The 26,743-nt window shown below is 38.3% G+C and overlaps 2 protein-coding genes across 2 annotated transcripts; one reads left to right on the forward strand and one right to left on the reverse strand.

Moving 5' to 3' along the window:
* Positions 1-1,114: 1,114 nt before the first annotated feature.
* LOC139721749 (carnosine N-methyltransferase-like) lies at positions 1,115-11,715 on the forward strand. The gene is made up of 8 exons (XM_071633071.1): positions 1,115-1,228; positions 3,448-3,643; positions 4,274-4,440; positions 5,211-5,351; positions 6,527-6,705; positions 8,549-8,662; positions 9,276-9,379; positions 10,505-11,715. Exons 1-8 carry the CDS (start codon positions 1,134-1,136, stop codon positions 10,646-10,648), a joined length of 1,140 nt encoding a protein of 379 aa, XP_071489172.1. The 5' UTR covers positions 1,115-1,133; the 3' UTR covers positions 10,649-11,715.
* Positions 11,716-15,938: 4,223 nt separating this feature from the next.
* LOC139721750 (U6 snRNA-associated Sm-like protein LSm7) lies at positions 15,939-25,363 on the reverse strand. Its single transcript, XM_071633072.1, has 4 exons — positions 25,306-25,363; positions 18,065-18,161; positions 17,460-17,531; positions 15,939-16,642 (listed from the first exon to the last, which is right to left on the reverse strand). The coding sequence occupies exons 1-4, from the start codon at positions 25,309-25,311 to the stop codon at positions 16,503-16,505; spliced, it is 315 nt and encodes a 104-aa protein (XP_071489173.1). The 5' UTR covers positions 25,312-25,363; the 3' UTR covers positions 15,939-16,502.
* Between the last annotated feature and the right edge of the window lie 1,380 nt (positions 25,364-26,743).

The following is a 26,743-nucleotide window of genomic DNA, read 5'->3' on the forward strand; positions in this document are numbered from 1 at the left end:
ACTTAGAAGGAAATACATGAGAATTTCCGGTCTTGGCGACCATTTTGGCTGCCATCTTGAATATCTCAAAATCCTCAAGGATGCAAGAGTTGCATCATCCAGATTTGGATTCAGCACCCTCAAAATAGGATAAAAACATCAATTGTTTTCAATTTCTCACCATTTAGAAGGAAATACATGGGATTTTCCGGTCTTGGCGGCCATTTTGGCGGCCATCTTGAATATCTCAAAAATTCTCAAGGTTGCAAGAATTTTACCATTCAGATTTCGATTCAGCACCCTCGAAATAGGGTAAAACCATCAATTGTTTTCAATTTTTCACCATTTAGAAGGAAATATATGGGAATTTCCGGTTTGGGCGGCCATTTTGGCGGCCATCTTGAATATCTCAAAACCCTCAAGGATGCAAGAGTTGCATCATCCAGATTCGGATTCAGCACCCCCGAAATAGGGTAACTTTAGACCATCAATTGTTTTCAATTTCTCACCACTTAGAAGGAAATTACATGGGAATTTCCGGTTTGGGCGGCCATTTTGGCAGCCATCTTGAATATCTCAAAACCCTCAAAGATGCAAGAGTTGCGTCATCCAGATTCGGATTCAGCACCCCCTTAATAGGGTAAAACCATCAAAAAACATTGGGTGGACGGTAAAACAAGGTTAGGCCCAAAAAGTGGCTTTGGCACCCAGACTATAGCGGCCCCCAGCTCATAGCGGCCACTGAAAAATTCCCCTGCACGAAATTGCCGTATAGACCCTTTTTATACAGCGGTCACCTGCCTAACGTTAACGCCGCCAGCGGCCACTCATTTAGTATCCCGGGCCACAAAAATTTAGCTGAACCGTTAAATCAGCCGCTACGTTAGCCTTTAGTTTTACGTTCGTTGCGTAAATTCTACCTAGTCCTATCAAAAGAACAGAAATAGGCTATTTAAAAGATAATAAAAAATGATGGCCACCCTTTGGGTGGCCGCTACAGGCAGGTTTGACTGTATTGATAAACTTTTGCTGTCCAGTCACGAGCGCACGCACCTACCTACCGATCGATCAAGAGAGTACCTCACAGCTAGCTCGACATGGACATGTGGTACTGCAGTATTTTGGCCGAAGGAATATCGTCCTCGAGCGCAGGCATGGCTAACCAAGCAATTTCTAGTGGTGACAAGCCTGACACCGAGCTCGAACGAGAACATTTCCTGAGAATCATAGCAGCTTTTAACTATTATAAGTAAGTTTTCCAACATAAATAAGAAAAATTAAAACACTGAGGCTTCTATTGCAGAATTCAATTAATTTTTTCGCTGCAAACGGAGACCGTCGATATGTATGGTCCCACATACTCATAAATGTGTTAGTTATTTGCATTGAGCAGATAAAACATTGATTCAGAGTCTATGCTAGCCCTAGACTCTAGTTGTCGAATGTTAGACCTATTTTACCATGCTAAATTTATATGAACAGCAACTGACTAGCCATTACGCTAAGCGTGCTGATGGTACTCATTGAATCATCGTGACGACTAGAGCATTTACTATTCTACGTTTTCAAAGGGAAGTAAACTTATGTCGTGATATTAGAGTCTAGGGTCTATAAAATTACTACTTAAAGATAAGGCCTAAAGTAATTTAGAGTCTTCCACGGAACATCGTTAACGCGAATAACGTTCAGGTGCCAGGCTCGAGCTCGTAATTTAATTGGTACAGCGCCATGAATGATGGGTAAATTACAGCCTAGTATTCTTTGAGTTTGACACTGTGACTGAAGTTAACGAATAAGTCGAAGCTTTGTATGGATATCATGTTTGAAAGTAGGCCTAAACGGCTTGTGCCGAAAGGGTGTGGGTTGGGTGGTGGCACGTCGCGTTAATGGGAACACCACCCTTCGTCCAAAGCCCCCCTCCCCCCTCCCCCCTCCCCCCCCCCCCTCCCCCGGTTTTGACGAAAGGTTGCGTTGGGAGCGTTGGATTGCGTCGCGTTGACTGGAACCCCACCCTTCGTCCAAAGCCCCCCCCCCCCCCCCCCCCCCCCCCCCGCTTTTGCCGAAAGGGTGCGTTGGTACTTTTTCTCATGTAATATTAAAAGACGAGTTTTTAATTTATATTTAACCTTCAAACAACCATTTCAAAGAGGCTATCGTCCGGATCGGTTTACACTCTATTACCACTTGGTCTACAGCCAGTTGGTCTAATAGACTGTTTAATATCAGTTGGTCTAATAACCAGTTGGTCTAGTCATCATTTCGTCCAATTACTGTTTGGTCTAATTGTTATTTGCTGTTTAATATCAGTTGGTTAAATATAAATTAAAAACTCGTCTTTTAACCCTATAAAGCCCAATGGGGGGGGGGGGGGGGGCGGGGCACATTGCGCCCCCTACCAGATTTTCATTCGCCACTCCTTCGCCCTTAATCCAGTTTTAACCAAATTTGGTGACTTTTCCTAAAATCTTATTCCGAACATTTTGATATATAATTTAGCTATATTTGATATTGCTGGTTGCCATAGCAACAATAAACTGACAACCATGTCAGTCAGATTTTGCATATTTTTCTGTTCCAATTCCAATTAACCATATCATAATGTATAAAATGGGCGTTTCTAGGCTGAAATTTGCTGAAGGAGCAAAATGTGAAGTAATTATGGCCCTGAAATGTTTTTCCTATTATTTCCTTTGTTTTTCTGTGACAATGCCGTAAAACAATAGATATGATAGAGATACTTGAAAATAACAGTATTTTCCAAAGATTGCCATTCTATTTTGTGTCATTTTGATTCCTTCACCCAAGTTATACCTCTAATATCATTTGTTTATCGCATTATCAATCTGCAAACTTAAAATTCCGATATTATGGGAACATGAAATATGATAACTGTGCATGTACCTATCCCAAACAATACATCACAGGTCTCATAATGTATTTTTTTATTTTGTTATGAATAGCGCCCCCATGTGGTGACCTTGAGAAATTTCAACCATAAAAAATAATGAGCTTTGACTTACAGATCATTTTGTGGCAAATATAAAAAATATTGGTCTATGATAAGACATATATACTGGGGATAAAGAAATTATACAGAAAAATCATGTTTTTAGCATATTTCCTATGTATTTCTTTATATTTTGGTAAATAGCACCCTCCATGTGTGACCTTGAAAAATTAAAGTATGCGGTCATGTAGACTATGAGTTGCTCTACCCATGTGCCAAATGTGACGATGAAACATCAAACAATAACAAAGTTATATGGGGGAGGGGCACAATGTGCCCCCCCCCCCCCCCCCCCCTTGGGCCTGGGAAGGGTCAAAATAGCTCGGGCTTTATAGTGTTACATGACAAGGTTTCTCTATAATTATATTAAACTCCCTGGTGTATGTAATAGACAGTGTTCTACAGTTTAAGATTGTATGCTGTGATTGTGTATATGTTTGTTGTTTTTGTTTTCTTTCAAGGACATATGCAACTGGACGAGTGAATCGAGCCCAGCAGTATTACAATGAACTTTCAAAGCGACACAAAGATCTGCTTCCAGACTTCCTACCCCACTTGGACCAGATCAGGAATTGCATTGCACATAATTCAGAGGTCATCAAGACCATGCTAGAAGGCACAGAAGATATGTTTGAAAATAGGGATTCACACATCAATGTAAGCATCTACCATGGTGAAATTGAATAATATATATTTTTTATATATAGTAATTGTGCATTTGTTTTGTTTTATTATTTTTTTGACTGTGAGATATATAGGCAAATAGTATGAAAAGTGTTGCAATGTCTCTTTCAGTTCCGGTAGTATTTGTCCTTTACTTCACCCATTTTTAGTAGTGCTAGAGATGATTGTCTGGTTCTATTTGCCATGGATATATTTGCCATAAGGATATTCATCTTTTTTATTTGTTTTGGGTATATTTGTCCCAGTCACTTACCTTACGGAGGTTCAAGACTTTTTATTTATTCAAGAGATAATTATTTGGATATATTTTTCATTGGGATATTTGCTATATTTGTTCTATTTGTCCATGAAACATATTTCACAGAATGTTTGTGTGAGCAATAGCCATAGGGATGTTTGTCCAGACATATACAGTCTCATTGATATGTGTCTTTTTCTTCAGGTGTTATTTGTCATATTGTTAACTTTTGTGGGATATGAATTTGTAATGGTAATTAGTATAGTGATAATTATTTGAGTTTCTTAGTTACATCCTCAGGGCATAACTTTCCCTAGGTTCGCTGTGTAACTGTGCAGTCTTAAATTCATTCATCGTCATTCCAGGGAGACTCTAATCAGCCAAAAGCAGTCAACAATTTTGACATGGAGAAAGTTGTCACCACCTTAAAGCAGTTTTTCCGAGACTGGAGCTCAGGCGGCAAGGAGGAGAGAGATGCTTGCTACAAGCCCATCGTAGAGGAAATTGAACATTTATATCCTAAGTCTAAATGGTCAGTGTTAGTCCACACTGCTTGTAAATCCAGTTGTAGCTCATAGACTATACTGATGCAGTTTTCTTCAGCATAACCTCCTATTTTAAAAAATCTTATTGTAGACAGTGCATTCGATATCGCTAATACAACAATATTGACACTGCTTTGTGTTGTATCCATGAGCCCCGAATGAGATTACTCTGTCACCACCAAGCCCACCTACGTCCTGTCCTCCCTCTCACCCAATATCATTTCCATGCCAACACATGTTCCATTGTCCATCTGCCACTACACCCAATGAGGTCATCTTAACATTATCAACCACTGCACAGGGTAGGGCTATAATACAACAAAGCATTATATAGCTATTTATAGATAAACCCAAAGGATACAGGAATAAAGACACTTATCTTTCTGTTAATTCTTGATTCTTGCACTTCTCAGTTCTACCGCCTCCAAGCTGTGTCTCGTATCAAGACACCAAATATTCCACCATGCAGATCAAGGAATGCATCTGTGCCTGTCAGTATTCATCTCCATGATACACCTTGTGGGAATGTCATCACAAGGCAATGATATAAAACATGAATTTATAATGCACCATTGAAGGAAGTTTCGTAGTAATACTAACATGATTACAGTACTGGTACCTTTTTACAACAACATGCTCTTGGGGTTGATATTTTCTTGCTTTGTATTGAATGTAATGAAAGCTTTGATTTTTCTCTTGAAGTGTTGTGTGAAATTACATACTTTAGGCTGATATTTTTTGTTGTGGTTTTCTCCAGCAATCCTCCAGATGTCAATGTACTGATACCTGGTGCAGGATTGGGCCGTCTGGCATTTGAGATTGCATCAAGAGGTTACCATTGCCAAGGTAACGAGTTCAGTCTCTTCATGCTGATAGCATCCCACTTCGTCTTAAACAGGTATCATGAAGCTCTTGTCATGAATTTCTTAGTGTAGTTAATAAACATAACACCTACCGTAGATCTCCTTTAGGAGCGGCATTTTGCATTAATGGGTATTGCATGGTATTGTGTGATTCAGCATGCACTTTTTGACTTTGTATTCTGTTTTAGAGTTCTGAGAGGCTGTTAACCCAAGTAAAATGTATTACTGGTATGTGGAAACAAGCATGGATTCAGAAAAACCACAAGCAAATCAGACAACAATTCAAAAGTTATATTTCTATCTGATTGTGACATCAAATGGGCACATTAAAAACACAAATAAATATATTTTAGGTTACTTTATAGTTAGATAGATTGCCCACCTATTCTATGTACATATAAGGTCAAGTCAGAACTATGTTCAGGGTTGCTGTGTGTGTGGTATGGAGGAATGGACTTGGCCATAGAGTATGTATGGAGGTATTACATTCTAGACTAATCAGGAGCAGAAGTTTGGAATTTAAGTGTTGTGCACATGCAATGTGTCCAAGTAAACATGTCCATCTCTGCACTTTTGCAAGATCTTGATCTACTCATTCACCAAATAATCAATGAGTGTGTTTAGAAGGTTCAGAGAGTATACATTTTTGCATCCACCCATGTAGCACAAAGTGTTACATTTTAGCATAACTCAATACTAATTATGCTATACATATATTCTTTGTAGGTTTTACATTTGTATTGAGACCATACATTTTCCTGGAAATTTTGTGCCATTCAGACTCAATTTTGATGAAGTTATTTTAAAAAAAATGTAACAGTGTCCTGTAGCATCGTGACGTGTCCATGTAGCATCGTGATAGTTAAAATCTGGTCCTAAAAGACAAATTAATGCAATTAGCTTGACCAAAATTTGATATGATATGCATGATTACTAGATTAGTCAGATAGCTAAATATCTTAACTCTGTTTTCACAGTTTTACTTTTACAAGAAAATTACACAATGTGTCACTATGCTACACGGTGTCCACCAAATGTAACAAAAAAGGACACCGCGTAGCGTCGTGATACATTTTGTAATTTTCTTTTAAAATTAAAACTGTGTACAGGAAATTTGAGATATTTAGCTATCTGACTAATCTAGTAAATATGCATATTGCATCACATATGTGTAATTTCTCACCCAAGTTGGTATAATTTGTTCTCACAGATCCATGGAGCTTGACATGTTTACACTGTATCCATGGATACTCTACTTCAGTAATAACAAGTGTGCAGCCAACCAGATCAGACCCATACAGTTTCCTGACATCAACCCTTCGCTGCTCTCACCCAAGGCCCAGTTCTCCATGGTAGCAGGTGATTTCCTGGAAGTTTACACAGAGGAAGGTAATAAGGCTTGTTGCCATAGTGACAAGTCCACTGTTGAGTGAAACAGTTTTGAGATAGTAAGATAGAAGACCTTTTCACACACATGAATTATAGGTCTTTGGATTGCAATGCAAAAATCAGTTTGATTCTCCACTATTCACACATAGCCCCTCCCCTCAAAAAAATAAAATGCTTTGAAAAAAAAAAAATCACCCAGCTGCAAGCAAAGCACTTTAATCTCGAAACTGTGCATGCCTACACAATGACTGAAGCTGGCACTGGTCCCTCACCCCTGGCTTGGTGTAGCGTGTTGGTCATGGGATTAAAGAAATTGATTTTTTACCCTCATGCTATTCGCACACGCTGTGTGAAGGAAGCTGTCGCTAGGGTTAAAAAGAATGGAGATGAACTGAATTTCACATTGTTATGCAGGTCATGACACTTACTTCTTTTTCTGTGTGTCTGCGCACACAGTGTTTATAGGTATTTACATCAATTTTCACAAATCAGTCTTTGAAAACAGATATTTTAGGGAATTGTTTATACAGGGGAAACACGATATAATGAGGAAGTCGGGACCAAGCAGTTTGCCTTGTTATAGCCGATATTTCTTGACATAAAGAAGCATGTTTGGAAGGAACTTTGGGACCATGAAAGTTTCCTCGTTAAAGCAGATAGCTTGTTATAGCAATGTTCGTTACATCGAGTTTCCCCTGTACTATCCTCTCATACACAAAGATCTGGTTGATCTACACAAGCAAAAAGATGAATGTATTCAAAGGTTACAAGGAAGTTTCATCTCACAGATAATTCTAAAATAGTCATTATAGTCATGTGACCAAAGTGTAATTTGAAATTTACTTTTTTGTGTTGTGAAATATCCCTGATTTCATAATTTACAGAAATGAAAGATGAATGTTTTCAGAAGTTACAAGGAATATTCACATCAGGGATACAATCTTTTTCAGTGAAAGTTACTTTTAAGGAAACAAAACTAGTTTCAGTGTGATTCAGTGCAATATAATCGTGGCCGTATAAAATGTCAATAAGCCATGTATCATACAAATTTTAGAATAGCCATTTTAGTCATGTGACTGCCATGTAGTTTGCATTGTACTCGGCTGTTTTGTCTAGTGAAAAGTCACTGATTTTGTAAGTTGTATTTTTTCACAACTCTGCTCTAAATCTAACCCCAAAGGTAGTATGTTGTAGCACACTCACCAAGACAAAGTGAATTGAGTCTTGTGAAAAGTATGAAAGCAAGGAAATTCATGATTTAAGATTTCTTTGAATGACAGGTACAGCTTCTATATCAAAACATTTATTAAACACCCATGGGTTGCCATGTAAGACAAATTTCAGGCATTCACTATAGATATAACTTTCCCAGTGTGTGTCATCTAGCACTGTTCTCCTTCTTTCATACCATAACGTACCACTACTCAATTACTTGTTTTATCTCTCTCTCTCTCTCTCTCTCTCTCTCTCTCTCACTGAGCTACATTTTCTGTAGTAGTCCTCAAAGCAATGTCAATGTCAGAATAATATTGACTGAAGTCACAAGTGAGATCTGAGCATATCATGGACATTCCAAGCCCTTCAAACACAGGGTTTAAATAAACAAACAATTATTGCCTCTGCAGTGCATTCTTTAGTCTGATGAAAGCTGACAATACCATTTGGTTTAAGTCAACCCCTTGAGAAAATATTTCTATTCTTTTCTTGATGTTGATAAACATACAAATTCTAATTAGAACGGAATCAATTTATGATGAGTAGTTGACATTTTTACTGTTACTCATTTTTAGTCGTACTGTTTGATAAGAAGAGAAGGCTGACTTGTAATTTCTTCTGTCTTCAGCCTCATGGGACTGTGTAGCGACGTCATATTTCATAGACACAGCTCACAACGTCCTGGCCTACATTGACAAGATCTATCACATCCTGAAACCAGGAGGTCATTGGATAAACCTAGGTGAGTGAAAGTGTGGTCATGGACCCTACACTGTATGCAAGCAATGGCAAAATGTTAGAGTGGATGTGGATGTTGCCTGCTGGAACTACAACATAAAAACAACAAACAAACAACAAAGACAAAAACAAGTTTTAAAAAACCTCACTAGCTTGGATACCATATGTAGACTTATAAAGATAGAATAGAAAATTATATATCAAATGGATTAGGCAACTTTCAAATAGTCACTGCAAGTCCGTATGGGTTTAGATGTTATTTTAGCATAATAGATGAAATAAATTTGTCATTTCATGCAGTGCTAAAGATCATTGTGTGCATTTGCTCAGTTACAGTCAAACCTGGCACCTATCTATAGTGGCCTCCTGCTGTATATGACCACTAAAAATAATCCCCCCAAGAGAAATGCCAGTTTCAAGACCCTGTCAATAGCAGCTACTTTTTCTGTCTCTGTTGGGTGGCCGCTATAAATAGGTTTGACTGTAATATGGAAAAATGAGTTATTTTATGCATTAAATGTACACACAAAAGTGGAGCAGAGAAACACTTCATGTTTCCTTCCACATTATCAAGTTCTCCTGTGGCTTGTTTTTCCCATTTGCTTTCATTTCTTCAGGTCCTCTGCTTTATCATTTTGAGAACATGCCCCATGAAGAATCCATAGAAATTAGCTATGACGTTTTACGCAAAGTCATCCTCGAGATTGGTTTCATCATGAAGGTATGTTTTTGAATCTTGTTCTTCTTCTTTTTTGCGAGGGATAGCATGTCTGGCTTGAAGGGTGTATGAGGCAGTCATGGGCTTTGTATTTGCAATGTTACAGATAAGGATGCTTAGCATTTATCAGGAAAAAAAAAAATAATAGGGGGTGTGGAATTGAAGAAATTTCTTCCTGACACATAGGTTGTTCATAAACTGAAAAAGGTTACTTGTGCTATTACAGTACCCTGATGTTATTATCATCATATTTCAAACTGAGCTGCATTGTGGTATGGATGTGGATACCTGCATTGGTAGGCAGTGACAATACTTACCACCTGGTGCATTTGTGAGAGTGCCTTTCCAAATCATATACAGTTACCTGGTATGTTCTCTAATTTCATGTGGCACCATATGCCAGGAAAATAACTTGGTTTTGTCAAGCATATTTTGAAATTACAGTAAATTTCACCTTTTGAGGTAGTACATCATACCATGTAACCTTCTGGATATCAACACAAAGAAATGAATGAACAAATTCTGAATCTAATCATCCAGTAATGTAATTAATTCAGTTTCAGGAAATTAAAGGACAAGTCCACCTTCATATACATAGGGATTGAGTGAATGCAGCAATATCAGTAGAACACAGTACTGAAAGTTTGAGGAAAATTGGACAATCTGTTCAAAAGTTATGAATTCTTGAAGTTTCAGTGCTACAGCTTGTGATGTCATATGTGTAGAACAATATGAGGAAAGAATAAAGAAAATTCAACATATTTTCACTTTTCTCACATAATAATAGAACACTTGACTTGCCTCTTTCGGAAGGTAGGGGGAACAATATTGCTCTTAACATATGTCAGTAGCAAGTCGAGGGAATGTGTACTTTTTTCCAACAATGAAATTTTATGGAATTCTCTTTATATTTTCCTTATATCTTACACTGTAGTAGTCTTCTCATCCAGCAGTGACTGTGCAGAAACTTCAAAAATTCATAACTTTTGAACGGATTGTCCGACTTTCCTCAAATTTTCACTTGTGTTCTACTGATATTGCAGCATTCACTCAATCCTTATGTATATGAAGGTAGACTTGTCTTTTATGAAAATGTTAATCCTAACATTATTTTCCCCACATTTGCAGAGAGAGAATACGTCAGTGAAGTCATCATACATCCAGGATCCAGAATCAATGATGCAGTACTCCTACAACTGTGTCTTCTTTGTCTGCCAGAAACCCAACTCCACCTCACACTCACCATTAGGAGGAAACCAGGTGCAGTTATGAGAAGAGCAATCCTTGAGGTGTCACCAAACATTGCCTCAGAATGGACGACAATTTTTCTCAACATTGCGCAAATGGAATCAATGTGGCCAAGCAAGCCAAGCTAGCACGATATGATGGAAGACTCAGAGTCATACTGCAGTGGGGCCCTACGAGTGGATGTGTATCTACTGTGTCTGCTACATAATTAAGGGAACCATTCCTGTTGCGGGAATGTAACTGTCATCATGTTTTTGACTGATCTGAGGCTGACATTTTAATATATCTCAGACTGTCTAACAAAGTGTACACTGTATGTTTCCCGTGACGTGCCATGCCTCAGTATTGTTATCCTATGAAATTGCTATCCATAGATTGGTCTGCTTCCTGCTGACAAAAATTCCCTTGATGATGACGATGATGTGTGTGTGTTTCACCGATGTCATACTCTGTTGATGTTTGGATACTACTTCATGACAGATGAAAAGAACTGGTGTCTTCAGGCTCTGCGAGAGTGCTGGTTTGGTTTCAGCGAGTATGAGAACAAAGTAGCTGTTGCTGTTAAAGGGTCTTAAAAGTGCAGTAACACTTCCCAGGCATGTCAGGTCACTGCCAGTGAATACATGTCAAGATGCAAAATGTGAATGTTGACATCATTAGTTTACTTTGATGTTTTTCAAATACAATGAATGAAGTACACACACTTTTTTTTTTAAGGCCTGATATTCTTATTTGTATGCTGAATTAGGTGTCATGTGAAAGCAAAGTCTAGTCAACATACGACCTGTAAAATAGGAAAGAAATCTACATATTTTGAGTTTCAATAAATCTTTTTTTGCTGTGAAAGACAAAGTTAAGAATATTGTCTCTAATTTTTATACATATTCATTGGGTTTTATACTGTAAAGTGAGATTGAATGCTGAGTCTATGCCATAAAGTTAGGTATGGAATGTGGTGCTAGGCTAAATTTGACAAAACATCTCTCATATCTGTGATTTCATTGCATACCAGCCAAATGATATTTAAACTATGTAATGACTGCTCTCAAATTCTACAATGCTCAAAATTGTAGATGAGAGTAGACTTGAAATATTACATGTCTGATAGGTACACTATTTGTAAAAATATCAATAGGCTACTGGGCATATGTATCCTGCAGTATTCAAAGTATAGATTTGCAACAGCTCTCCCAATAAAATGGAAATTCAGGAACTACTGTACTGATTTCAGCAATTATTAATAGCTGATCATTCTTTTAGATGAGATCAATTTACATGACACTGCCCGTGGAAGTGACCTCTAGGTAGTTTGAGATGCCACAAAATCTGCCAAATGCCTTCTGTTCAGAAATTGAACACTTCAAATGCTGATTGACACAGAAAACCCCGTAGCATTGTACTCACTGTCCAAAATCCTTGGCGTTGGAAAGGTTAAAATCTACCTGCCATATATTATCTTTGATTCAATCACTTGCTCACCCTGCGCAGCTTTCAACATGATACAATACATACAGAATGTTTTGTTTATTTGCACTGCGCACACTCTTTTCAAGGCACATGGTTAATAATCTTGGTCTTTCAGTGATGGCAAATAATAGCATTACACAGAGTTAATACACTTGGCCAGGACTAGAGTCGTTAATATTTCATGCACTGTAATCTGCTCTGACAAAGGATGGCACTCTTACTAGCTTGTCTGTAAATCTCGCCAACTTGGAAAAGTTTGTTCTCTGTTGATACACATATCCAGACTGTGCAGATTTAACTGGAAATTTCAGAATCACAACTTTGTATTTGCAAGACTGAGAGAAAAGAAACCATAGCATTGACAATAATGTGTGTGAAATGCCCACCATTTTAGGGGTAGATTAGAATGTGTGTGTCAGGGTAACACAGACATATATTAAGTCGGAGATATTGCAAAGTGTGTTAACACCATTTACATTTGGTGTCCTGAAAATTAATACAATGTACAGCAGTCTGGTTCCTTGGTGGAAGTTGATCAATGGGTTTGAAATAAATGGTTCTCCACATTCATTTCTTGCCACAAGAATATGTTTTTGCCAGTATTTGTTAATATACATGTATTACATGTACTGGAAAAGTTAAGAGTAGATTTTGTGGTACATGTACTGCAAAAGTGGAAATTTTCGCATATTCCATTCAACCAGAAGCTAGTGGGAAAATAAAATCATGTGAAAATTTTTGCATGGCATATATTCCAGTAGTTAAATGTCCCGATTCCGTGGAATTAAAAACATGCAAAATTCATCTTCTCCTGCTGGGCGCAAAAAAATCACTCACGCGAAAATATCCACTTTTACAGTAATTAGTGTTAAGTTTTTGGTGGTGATCTAGACCATGATCTGGACCCGTAATTTTGAAAACAATGCTTGCAATATTCTATGGCATTAGTAACACTCTGGCCATAACAATGGTTTGTTTGTATCAGAGTTCTAGTTGACAACATACATGTACATTGTACAATGTACAATAGTTTTCCTAAATTATTATGTTGCTTTCATTTAGCTCACTCTCATTTCTAACAATGTTGTTCCCTTTTCGACATATTGAATTATTTGATGTTAATTACCTGGGGTAGGGTTAATGGAGGTGATGGTGAACAAGAATCAACAGAACCCAAATTTTGTTGACTGCCTTATCATATGCAATATACAGTGCACTCCCGTTACAACGAACACGGTTATAACGAAATTTCGTTATAATGAAGTAAAACTTCTGGTCCCAAAATTATCGCCATTAAAGTCTATGGTACAAAATTTGCTTATAACGAACACGGTTATAGCGAAATTTTCGTTATAACGAAGTCTTTTCCGAGCACCACTGACAAAGAAAAACAAAAGAAATGTGCTCCATTATAACGAAATGCGGATCGCTTTCGAAAATACGTAGCGGAACAAGGCATTTACAGCGTCTCTGCATGGGCGAACGTGTCACATCACTGTGTGTTCGCTTGGTGTGTCACGCACAATTTCCGAGGGGGACTTGCGTTATTGTAATACAATAATCTGAAATTGATTAACTATTTGTTTTATAGTTCACATAGCTTTCCAGTGTATGACGAGTATTCAACAAACAGAATATCATATATGCGTGGCTTCCTTGTTTTCGTTATACACGTATGTACATGTATATTGTATTTGTTCGGTTATAACGAAATTTCGTTATAACGAAAGAAAACTGCCGTTCCCAAGCATTTCGTTATAACGGGAGTGCACTGTACACACTTTTGAAAAACAAATGTTTTGAGACAATGCTATTTCATGGGAATTCTCTTGTTTTAATTATCTCAAAAACCAAGGTGACATCATGCAAGCTACATTTAAAATACATAAAATTTGACTTTTTGATTTGAGTGAACAGACTGTAAAGTGCCAAATACATGTACTACGGATGTCTTTTCCATCTTAAACATATTTTTACCTTATTTAAACTGGTATGTCTTCAGTCATGGAATAAATAAAAATAAAATTCTTAGCCACCTAAGACTTAAGAGAAAATTTTTAGTACATATTGCTGTACTTATTTCTGCAGTTACACTGCTGAAGAAACACCAGTCTTCACAAATGCAGACTAAACAAGCACTCACAAATTCAAACTCATAATTACAAACAAATGCAACTCTTATTTGACTGCTATTCATATCTACAGGATATACTTGTAGAGTAGATTTAAACGAAATGACTGCACTGAACCAAAAGCAAAATCAAATTGACACCTCACCCTCACTTAGTATAAATGACTATAATATACTAGTGGTGTGTGTAATACAATGCTAATTGTTTGTGAGCAGAAAATATCACTGATGTCACATGTTTTAGATAACCTTTTGGTTCATAACTCAACTGCACATTGCTCAAGAACATTACATCATATCCCCGACAAAAAGTGTTTCCTTGACACAAAGTGATTAAAAAAGAAAGCAAAATACTGATTATCATGGTCTACACTACTGAATTGATTTGATTGATAGCATAAAATGAGCGCCCAAAAGCCAACCAAACCAAACTGAGCCATACTACTGTACCATACCACTCCAGACTGGGAGCATTCGAGTGCTCTGCAGAGAAGTGTACCTCATGAGCTATTTCTGGACTCAAGTCAGAACAGCTACACAATCTATAGCAACCAACACATTCACATTGCATGCTTGCACTACATGCAGTTGTCCCTAACAAAGAGAATCAATTCTTTGTATTATGACATAGTACACGTTACGTGCATAGTTCTCATGTTAACAGCTGGTACGGTATGCTTTTGGACCACTTTACGTTTAAGCGCCCTCTGGCATGGTATGGTATGGTACGCTTTTGGAGCACATTGAGAAGTGGTCCACTTTTGGTATGGTATGATAAATTACACTTTGGGAGTACTCATGCGTTCTTCTGGCATGGGTGTGGTACAGTACAGTGTACTTTTAGAGAGTGTTGGAACGCACCCTCTGATAAATGACTTCCTGAAAATGCCCTTTATGTGTAATACAAGATTTTGCCTCACCGCAGTTGATATGATGTTTTAATCGCATCATGTTAATTGCATCAATTCTATTCTAAAGAACTTTCACCAGTAATAGCTCCCCTTTCAACAAAAGCATTCCCATGAAGACTTGATGAAACTAACTTTTTTTTTCAACCTTGTACACACATTTCATTATATATTTTTCCCACTTGTACTGACCAGTCATTCATCTAACATCACTCATTTTCCATGAGTCCATTTATCATGCATTTAATGCATCAATAGCAACAGTAACACTGGCAAAACATTGCATAGTTTGCTTATTCGTCCACACTGGCAGCCAAACTTCTTGATGTTTCAGGTCTCAAATTTAGGGTTACTGCTGCCCATGCTAAGAACGAAAAAGAGTTTGCTGTCTGACAGCTCATGACTGTGATGTATCGATGCACACAGGTGAATCCCATTGAGGCATGCCTGCAAACCATCAATCGATGCAGCGAACAGGTGGTGGACTGGTCACACGACAAACTTGGCAAAGTTTCAGTTGCGAGTGTTCAAATCTCCTTCGTTTGAGTGGGAAGTCTCGAGAAGTTTTCTGGAAGTTTGCGATCATACTAGCAACATAAACTCCTCGTTGTTTTACTAGTGTGACCACAGCTAATACGTATGACATGCATTTCAGTCTCGTGCATCAAAGTGTGGTTGACTTCTGGCCATTTTTTTTTAATATAAGTTGAATTTGATTACGTATCTACTGTGTATGAATTACCCACCACCAATTTGTTATTTTATGTAGAAACTTCAGACAACACAAAATGTTTCTTGAGCTGTGAAATATGACAATGGCAAGTCTCTGTATTTTGTTATTCCAAAATTACTCTAAAGAGAAATAATGCCTCCAGCCACTTTGTTGGCGGAGGCATAAAAATATGAAAGATGCAATAAATCCATCTTACAATCCTTTCAAATCATTGCCTTCAAGACTGAAAAGATGGACAAGACACCTTAAATATACAGGGCCATATTCTTAAATCCAGAAAAAATTCTGATCCGAGAGCTTGTCAAATAATTTCTTTGTTGCATGAGCAAATAAGGACCATTTCGTACTTGAAGCAGACATAGAAGCTTAAAATGAAGCTGAAGTATTTCAAAGTGTCTCTGTGTACCTTGAGGTACAGGCATCAGCAATGATTGAACAGATTCTATTTGGATTCCTGCAAATGTACTAAATTCCTTGGCCTTGCACTGGTTACATTGTAAAGGATAATTGGGTATGTACAAAATCAAGTGCTATACATGTCTTCCTTCCTGTTATCACACTTTCTAACTGTACACATTTACAATGCGGGGATCCCAAATCCCTCTCTCTAACACCGTCCATATCAAGGCACCAGCCTGGTCATCCATCTTGCTGGACGAATGGATTCGCTATGGGCTCCATGCCATCTGCAGGACATATGAGGACCACTGATGTACCCCGACACACAGCTAACCCAAGGTCCCTTGTATCATCCGTCAGTTTGAAAGGGTCATCAGCATCTACATGGAGCAGAAGTACAGTTATGAATGGTTAAGATCAAGAATCCACATGGCATCAACTTTCAAGTTATCTAGCTACAACGAATGAGGACCAAAAGAACACAATGCAGTATATACTATTGATTTATGTCACGCTAAGACTATCTTTATCCAGCCCCCAATATAGTATATGTTTCACAAGGGAATTGCCTTATTGGGGAGAAATACACAGTGTAAGTGAAACAGAGACAACAGCTCAGCAAAAATTCCAGCAAAAACATCTGACAGGCACCTCTCCATATCTGTATAGATTAAAGCCCATACAGAGCACTTTCTGTTCTTGCCATTACAGCTGTCAGCACAGTATGTATGTAACATGCAAGAAATGTTTGATTTATCATGATCTTGACTTGTATTGATGATTTTAAATTGTATTCATTGCAAAACTCTGCAATGCAAGACAATGTGTTACACCACCCCCCCCCCCCCAAAAAAAAAAAAAAAAATAAATAAATATATAGATAGATAAATAAAGAATGAAAGAAAGAAGAAACAAGAGATCCTGCATTTTCATTACAGGCAAAAATCAACTAAGTACAATGGGTACACTATCACTGTCATTGTTCCCAGTCATTACAATGTTAATGGCACATATGATATTAAATACACATATAGTAATTGCAATATAATAACTGCACAAATGTGAATGTATAGTTTGCACATCATGTCAATGACCATGTAAATATTATTGATGCTAATAAGGTGCATTTTATTTCCCTATAGAAGGTTGAAAAAGGTACTGCAGCAGTGGAATAATTAAAGACTTTTGTTTTCTCACCTCTCATCAATTCAGTCGTTCCATCCAGCACCAAGTTCAGCAAAGGATCAAATCCCTTTAAGCTTCCAATCACTGCAAAGAAAAGAGAGATTATTGGTACTTATTTGTCTCAGAACAAAATGTGTATGTATCTGAGACCTACAGTATAAGATTCAGACCCTAGCCCTGACATTGTAATAATCAGAGACTTGTCCACGTAGCTTCAAGCATGACTTAATACATCTGAAAGTTCAAATGTTTGCAAAGACACAAGTGGCTAAACAGCTGTTTGGCCTAATAATTTATTACATGAAGGTAGAGGGTACATTGCACAAGTGATAATGAAATTCCATGTGTGAAATAAAAAATAATAATAATAAAAATGAAAATAACAGCTTTCTGATCACAAAGGGCAACAGAGACACCTAAATTTGCCATAATTTGTCACTGAATTTTATTCTTGAGTACAAGAACAAAGGGGAAAGTAACACTGCATGTCAAATTTCCTATGGCAGAGGTCTGCAGACATGAGAAAAGTGATGGATGAGCAGAGTATGGTCCTGGCAAACGTTATTTTCAAGTTGATGAGTGAATTTGTGAAATACTGTCAGTTCAAAGGATCCTACCTTCTCGTCCTCCTTGGAACTTGACCCGGATCTGTTTGTCAATGTACTTTGACAAGTCAAGAATGCTTTCTTTTTTCTTCTTCTGTTGCTCTTGTTGCTGCAGGGGGCATAAAAATAATCAAAGTAAATAGTGATTGAATAAATTGATGAATTTATAATCATATAGATGAATGTAACACTGAAATTTTAAAATAGAAATATTGGTGGTGCATACTTACTTTTCAACATCAACAAACAGGAACTATTCATGGCTCTTCTGGTGGGTAAAGTTAACATTGTGAGAAGCATAATGAAAGAGCACTCGACTAAGACCCTGTTTACAGTGCGAGGCTTGGCCACAGCTCGGCCATGGCTCGGCCCAGCCCCGCTTCAGCGTAAACACGCAGAAGGCCAAATGCGGGGGCAAAATTGGCCTCGCATTTGGCCTCGCTCTGGAGGTGGTCTCGGCCACGGCCGAGCCCGGCCTTTTCTCAGTGTAAATGCAAACTGGGCCAAAGGCGCGGCCAATTTCAGTCTGGCTTCCAAACTCTCTGCCCGTACTATTTCGCTATTCAGGATATTAACCCCCTCAACGTCGAAAGCTAGTATAGTTTAAGGTGGTTTTGTCCTGCAAAGGATTTTTCCTTCGGCAAAGGCCTTTGCCCGAACGGCGACTTTGTCGCCACGGAATCCACTGGGAAAAGACTCTGAAAACCAGACTATACTAAATTGCGTTTGTTTACAAGCAGAGCGCCACTACAACAAAATATTGAAAGGTTTGAATTAAAAGCGCGGCCGAGCCCGGCAGTGTAAACGGACAAAATTGCGGGGCTCAGCCCCGCAATTGAGGCTGAGCTCGGCCCAGCCCCGCACTGTAAACGGGGTCATACCCCTTTCAGAAGCAGGGGGAATAATTGCTACCCTTTTATAATTCAGTATCAAGTTGATGGAATGTGTAATCTTCATAAAATATTAATTTTTGTGGAATTCCCTTTATATTTTCTTTATATTGTTGTCCACACATGACATCATAACCTCTAGTAGTCTCCTCATCCAGCGGTTCCAACACCAATAATGTAGAAATTCATAACTTTTGCATGGATTGTCAGATTTTGCTCACACTTTCATTGATGTGTTGTACTTATGTTGCTGCTTTTACTCAATCCACATTTCTTTTTGTGTTTTGGTTTTTTAACAACTTTTATAAGCAAGAGGGTATGGAGGGCAGTTATAAAAGAAGAATCAACTTTCGAAATACTATTTCAAATAACGGACAAGAGGCAACTGATTCCATCTGTGCAAACAACTGATCCCCCATGATTACCAGTACTTATAGTTTTTGGAACAAAGAGCAATTCAACTTATGCAAATTCCAATTAAAATAAATCTCATGCAATCAGAATAAACCCTGATGCCTTCTTTGTACTGGCAGACACAACTACACGGGGCCACAGGTACAAACTTTGTAAGCCGAGATGCAGAACATATGTAAGGAGGGATACCAGGCCCGTAGCCAAGGGGGGGGGGGGGGGGGGGGGGGGTGCGTCGGGTGCATACGCACCCCCCCCCCAAATTCTGAAAGGTCCACTTTTTCATAATAACGGTTTTTAGCAATTCTCAAGATAACAATCCAAATAAATATAAAGACACATTATATGCTACGTAAATGTGGAAGAGTACGTTTAACGATGTTAAAAATAATTGTACGAAACCCTTTTGTTGTATGAACCATCGGATCGTCCCCATGCACACAAACACAAATGTTATGTATCAATTTGTGCGAGCTATTATGATATTGGCACTGCATGCCATGGCCCTTGGCGCGTGTGACCGGTGTTTTTTTTTTTCCACTGGCCGCCCGAGTACGTGTGATTCGTGGATGACATTGAGGTTGACACTTGCATTTTTTCACAGGAACAGAGGTAAGTGGATGAAAATCTAATAGCCTCAAGTTTACATATAATGTGACCCTGCATCTCAAAACAAACAAAAAGTCGCCAGACATGAATTTTTAGTTAAGACCATTAAAGAGCACACTTTAAGCTTTAAAATGATGTATAACTCAAATCAAATGGACTCTCCTAACCTATCTAAATATTGGAAAGAAAGCACAAACTCAGGAAAAGTGTGAACTGAGAAAAGAGGCTCTTATTAAAGTACAGTGTCTATTCAAGCGCTTAATATTTACGAAACCGTGCTGGCTGTGCGATGAATGAGACAAAAAAACAGGAAGTAAACCACCAGAGTAACAACAATGAAGGGATTATCAGATTAAACTGAAATTAAGCATGCCTCATTAACACATTCTGTCCATAATCAATGCCAACTTTCAAAGCGGTAACACTATCTTTTCAAAAGTTATCAGTTGAAAGTGAAGAGTGTGGACAAGGTTTTTCAGAAATGAAAAAGGGATTCTAAAGACACACCTAACCACACTATTCTACCAAAAAATGTTCGAGATAAACTGCTAAAAAACACAGTAATTCCTGCCCATTTTATGATACCAAATTTTAGCATAATGTAAAGGAAGACCCTCTCTTTCAGAAAATATGAAAAAGTCAAGTTCGGTTAGGTTGACCCACTTCACTTATTTTCAGTCCTCACGCAAAATCAGTGTGTGCGACTTTATGTTCGTTTTGAGGTGCACGGTCACATATGATAAAAATTAAAGAAATTTCCTCGAAATTACTGTAATCGAAAACCTGAGACATTTTATATCTACGTCTCACAAAGATATAGTACATGTACATATAAGTACATGTTGGCATGATAATGCCTGGGGATAGATTATTATGTCAACTATTTTCCATTATGAATGCATGCTCCAATCAAATTGTGAAAAGGTGGTCATGAATTAGCATTTCTTACGAACGATCAGGAGAGACAAAACAAAATGAAAGGCCTGTCTTACTCCAGTTCTCTATTAGTTATACATTTTCTCATGTTGTGACAGTTCGATTGGTTCTCATTTTGAAGTGAGCCAAAACCTAAGAACATTCTCACTTATAATTTCCAAAGAGTATTATGCAGGCACGCAAACTCAATTTAGTTGTATTTCATTTAAATGTAATGGGTAAGAGGGTATGAGAGAGAATGCTGAGCTATGAAGTAAAATGGTAAAGTAAAAAGTTTGTCAGATAGTATTACAAAAGCCTGAATATTGCAAGAGCTCCGGAGTAAAAACAGTCAGGGAAAAACCCTATGTATGATAACATTGTGAGAGCGTTAGACTGCATTGTGACGCGTCGTTATTTAATTTACATTCTTTATTCATCTTTTTCATAAAAAACACAGGTAATGAGCCGGATTGGGTTAAAATTCTTACTTACAGCTTTGTAGAAGTCTGAGTCAACAGTATCACACAGTACTTCAAGACGTACTAGTACAAACGATTTCTTGAGCCTGCACCGTTTCAGGCTCTGTTCTGGATACGGCGGTAGAAACTCATTCTTTTTTGTTGTTTATTTTATCATTATTTACTAATCTCTTTTCTAACTTACAGGTAGCGGATTTCTTTGCAGGCCAAATTCGGAAATGTACTGTTGATTATTACTTATACATTTTCTCATGTTGTGACAATTCTATTGGTTCTCATTTTAAAGTGAGCCAAAACCTAAGAACATTCTCACTTATAATTTCCAAAGAGTATTATGCAGGCACGCAAACTCATTTTAGTTGTATTTCATTTAAATGTAATGGGTAAGAGGGTATGAGAGAGAATGGAAAGTGCTGAGCTATGAAGTAAAATGGTAAAGTAAAAAGTTTGTCAGATAGTATTACAAAAGAAACTCATTCTTTTTTGTTTGTTTATTTTATCATTATTTACTTATCTCTCTTCTAACTTAAAGGTAGTGGATCTCTTTGCAGCCCAAATTCGAAAATGCTTAGAGACAGCTCGTAACCAAATATGCTACTATAATTATTTTAATAAATAAGAAATAACCATTCCAGTATGTATCTTAGTGTGCACAGTAAGACAGATCAAATCAAATAGGATAACATCTGAGCACTAAGCCTGAGGTCTGAATTTGCACTCAACTTCTTCCAATGGCTAACGGATGTTTAATTTTTGAATTTCACTGACCTCCACATTTCACAAAGAAAACCTTCTTAGCATGATGGTTAATATGACATTTGACTGATATTGGAGATGTTTGCGAATCGGGTCTACTACCTTTAATATTATTAAATCTAAAATGATTATTTGAAAGTTCGGAAATGCTGGAAATATCCTACCACAAGGAGGCAAAATATAAATGGTTCACATTTACAATTCATTTTGTTTTAAAAATTTTCTTATTTATTTTCGTTTTTGACAAACTCGCATACCAACGGCTGATATACTGTATAGTAAAGTGAATGTTTCATCTTCCAAACAGCATCCAATGGGATGGAAAACTCCAACTGAAAGGTGGACACCGTGACCATACTCGCTAAAGAAAATGCGTAATAGGGGTCATTTTTTCTCACGGATTAGATGGAAAGTGTGATGTACGAGCGTATATAATCAAAGGGTATCAAAAAGGCCGAAATTTGGGAAAATGGTATATTGTTCAATCATGATGAAGTACTTCTTTAGGGTGCAGGAAACATTTAAGGAATACTTGTTTTTAAGGCCCAAAAAATCATATGATCATTACTCGTTTAGGGGCCATTTTGAAAGTCCATGTATGAGCATGGTGTCCACCTTTTAATTGTCGCTACCCCTCCCGGGACAGTATCAAAGGACCGTTTTGTTAATTAACGCAATCCAACCTTCCTTTAAAAATCCTGGCTTCAGGCCTGCTAACGCGGGTATACAATAGAAAAAATAAAAGTTAAAACAACACCAGGAAAATCACTATTCTCAATTTTGCGGCGCGCTATGCGCGCAGAGTCTCGAACACAATTAAACTTTGCAACTTCCTGGCAAAATGAGTTTTTACTATTTCCTAGATGAAATACCGTAACGCGATTGCATGCAACAGACAAAAATACAAATTTCCTCGAGACTTTAAAACGTCATTAAAACAGTCAAAATTCACAATTTGCGGCGCGCTTCGCGCGCAAATTCTTATACAACTTTTGTAGTTCGGTCGTCCAAAGAATATATATATATATAATTGTGTGTGTGTGTGTGTGTGTGTGTGTGTGTGTCATCATTGGTATTGGTACCGAAGGTCCATTTTTTTAGTGACCGCACCCCCCCCTTGAAAAATCCTGGCTACGGGCCTGGATACATTCACTCATCGAGTACTAGAGGACTGGAATTCCCTGGCTGAAGATGTAGTGGAGGCTCCATCTATCAATGCTTTTAAGACTAGGCTTGATTGGCACTGGAAAGACCAATGTTTCCTGTCTCACTTTTCCCAATAGTAATAGAGTCAACTTAACTATACACAGCCCAGTCGCTGTACAACACGGCGTCTGGTCGGGCTATAGTCAACTCTCATCGGTGATGTGCAGTAAAAATTACAAACAGCCTGTCTGCCTTGCCTTCTTTTGAACTGGACAAGAAACTACCCACCAATAAGTGAGCTGATGATAGAGACTTTACAATCAGAAGAAGATAGATGCTGGAACTTCCTAGGAAGCCCAACTGCTGCTATACAGCAATCTGAGATCTCTCCAGTATCTTCGGTAAAGGTTAAGGTAAAGTACACTGAATTAGACTAACTACAGATGGCCTGATTAAGCTTAAGTGAACAGCATTAAATTCAACACAATAAATTAAGCATAGCCATAGATGTCATAAAGAAGTTTCTGGCCTGCAGGATTTTTCTTTTCATTGGGCCATCCATAACTGCAACCAGCCCCAACGCAAAGCAGCGTGTTAAGGAGCGCCCTGGAGTTAGGCCATCCATTGATTTATACCCATGTGCTGTGATAGTAACCCTTCATAATGTCCCCTTCCCCTCCCCCCAACCCCCACATAAGTACCCGAGGATAATATTGCATAGTTTACGGAGAATACTATTGCCGCCGCCTCCTCCTCCTCCTCCTCCTTCTGATTAAGTCTGCCTCCGATGAGGCCTCCTTCAACAACTTAGGCTGAAGATTCTTGCAGACTGTGCTATTTCAGTTCGGGAAACCCACTCACAAGGGGGGCCCCTCCTTATAAGTAACCTGTCCCCCTTATAAGTAACCCCGTCCCCCTTATAAGTAACCCCCGGGGCACCCCTTATAAGGAGTCTCCACGCTTTTTTGCAATGCAACGCGAAAATGAAAGGACTGCGGCAATTCGCTTGATTATGTCCATAAAGCTTCACAAGTTTACATGTGTACATGTACTCAGTCGCCACGTCTGCACTCAAGCATTGCCGCGCCGCCGCGCCTGGCGACACTCGCGCCAGTAATCGCTCGCATTTCAGCATTCGCATGGGTCGTTTGACATCGCATTTCAATCCATGATTTTAGATATGATGCCTCAAACCGATTTTGCTCAAATTTCGTGAGTAACTAGAAAACTTGTGAAGCTTTATGGACATAATCAAGCGAATTGCCGCAGCCCTTTCATTTTCGCGTTGCATTGCAAAAAAGCGTGGAGACTCCTTATAAGGGGTGCCCCGGGGGTTACTTATAAGGGGGACGGGGTTACTTATAAGGGGGACGGGTTACTTATAAGGAGGGGCCCCCCTTGTGAGTGGGTTTCCCGAACTGATTTACATTATAATACAGTTCATTATAGATATTTACGAGTACATAACATTCGTACGGGATATATCTCCTACTCTAGTCAAATATGCGCATGTAATATTAATTATTATCATCATGATGTATTGATGATTTTTGATATAAAAAAAAAAGAAAAAAGAAAAAACGAGGAGTGATTTTGTGTGTGTGTTTGTGCACTGTGGTCACACTGGTGGTGGTGCCGAGAGCTTCTGTCTGCAACTAGAAATTCAAAGGGACGTTTCAGTTCGTTAAAATCGTTAAAATCCGCTCCTCTTTAACAAACATGCTGCAGTTAAAGCTTGACTCTCAGACTAAACTGAAGTCAGTAATTTCCAGAGAAAGGAAAGGCCGACGCGACGCCAGGCGAGGCCGCCGGGCGACGGGCGCCGCCCGCGCGCCCGGCCCGACAAGTCAGGCCTCTATTCCTTGGCTTTACGGTGGTGGTACGCTAGCGTCGCGGTGGCGAAGCGGGTACTCGATCGTCCAATATAAATGTAGGTGCTTGTGAGAGTATTCTTCAGTAATAGCGGCGAAAAGTCGCAAATAAGATTCATAAAATATCATTAATCTAAATGAAGTCAGTGGATGTCTGACACAAAAATACTCACAGCCATTATTCAGCTTAAAAGTGTTCGGAAAGACGCGAGTCACAGCAGCAGTAGTAGTCGTGTACCGTACGTGTAGCAGTCTTCCATGTGTTGAGAGAACAATCATGCCATAGACGAGTATGGTATCTGAGAAACTCAAACAAAAAGAGGAAAACGACTGATAACGGAGGAATGAACATTCCCAGGTGAACGTCGCGCGTGTCGTGAGCAAAGAAAACGGAGGGAAAAAAAAGAGTCAATGAATAGATGGAACTGGTACTTGTAGAAGATTTCCAACTTCTCAAAATATCAGTTACTGGACTTTTCCATGGTTTCTCCAGCCCAGAGACATTGATTCAAGCAAACTCATACCAGAATGAAATGTTTTCTTATTATTTTTGTTTGTTTGTGAGTGTGTGTGTGTTTCTTGTGTTTTGTTTTTGTTTTGTTTTTTGCTCGATGGTGGTGAACCAAGCTTATTGTTATCGATGATGTGGTAGTCAGTCAGTGTACAGTTTTCAGGGCCCGAGAACGGTTTTCGTTTTTGTTTTTGTTTTGTTGAGTAGTGTGTGTGTGTGTGTGTGAGGGGGGGGGGGGCAGTTGTAGTAAAAGTACTTTAGTAATACATCTAGAGTCAAGGAGGGGTGCATAGGTTTGTCAGTTTCACATTCAACATACTTCCATGTTTTGTTGTATCATACTACATTTTACTGTAATATTTTCATTTCGTTTGTAAAAATGGAAAATGAAATGTGTTTCAAATCATTACTTTTATAAAGTTCTATTTTTAAAGTGGGAAAATATTACACAATAATGGAACTATTTTTGTTTATTGTGACCAATGATGATTCTTTTGTCACGTTGTACAGTAATAGTAAGTTGAATTGCTTATCTTTGGCATTGTTTGAATGGAGCTGAATAAATATCATTGAAAAAAAATCAAAGTGGCAGGGGTGTTCGGGGTCGTGCTCGTGGTTGGGTCAAAATGGGGGTAATGCCCTGATAAAAACACTATTTGGAGATTGATATTATGCGATGCGTGTCAGCGACCAGTGTGGCGGTATGTGGGGCAAAGTTCAAAATAAGGTGGTTTGTCGATTTCTCATTCTAATCAGATTTTGTCTAATTACATCCCACATAGTCGGTCAGATTTTTAGATTGTTGCAGAACACTTGCCCGAACATGAATTCTACTTGCCGGAAAAGCCCCAAAGTCAAAAAATATAAGAAAATCTCTTTTTAGTCAAGGGCTTGATAAAACGAAATCATTTAGATAAACAGCACATATTGATTCACATTGGAGTAACAAACTTGGTTTGATTGAGTGTTAGTGTTGCATTGCATTGAGATTTCTACACCATGTTGGAAAATTGCTGAAATGAAATTGAAGTGCATTGTATCAATAAAACAGTCATTATCATTTGGCTTCTGTATGGTTGCCTTCGTATTTGGAGGGGGAA

This window comes from Diadema antillarum, unplaced genomic scaffold, assembly GCF_040938485.1.
Source record: "Diadema antillarum isolate AM-2024a unplaced genomic scaffold, OU_Dant_1.0 scf00000149, whole genome shotgun sequence".
In the NCBI taxonomy this organism is placed as follows: domain Eukaryota; kingdom Metazoa; phylum Echinodermata; class Echinoidea; order Diadematoida; family Diadematidae; genus Diadema; species Diadema antillarum.

What these genes read in the sequence shown, in the direction of transcription:
- LOC139721749 (XM_071633071.1), top strand. Translation starts at nt 1,134, where the DNA reads ATGGCTAACCAAGCAATTTCTAGTGGTGACAAGCCTGACACCGAGCTC. An exon ending in GGAAGTTTACACAGAGGAAG is followed by an intron (nt 6,706 to 8,548) that starts GTAATAAGGCTT and finishes TTCTGTCTTCAG; the next exon opens with CCTCATGGGACTGTGTAGCG. An exon ending in AGATTGGTTTCATCATGAAG is followed by an intron (nt 9,380 to 10,504) that starts GTATGTTTTTGA and finishes CCACATTTGCAG; the next exon opens with AGAGAGAATACGTCAGTGAA.
- LOC139721750 (XM_071633072.1), bottom strand. An exon ending in GTTCCAAGGAGGACGAGAAG is followed by an intron (nt 17,532 to 18,064) that starts GTAGGATCCTTT and finishes TTTTCTTTGCAG; the next exon opens with TGATTGGAAGCTTAAAGGGA. An exon ending in AACGACTGAATTGATGAGAG is followed by an intron (nt 16,643 to 17,459) that starts GTGAGAAAACAA and finishes TGCTCCATGTAG; the next exon opens with ATGCTGATGACCCTTTCAAA.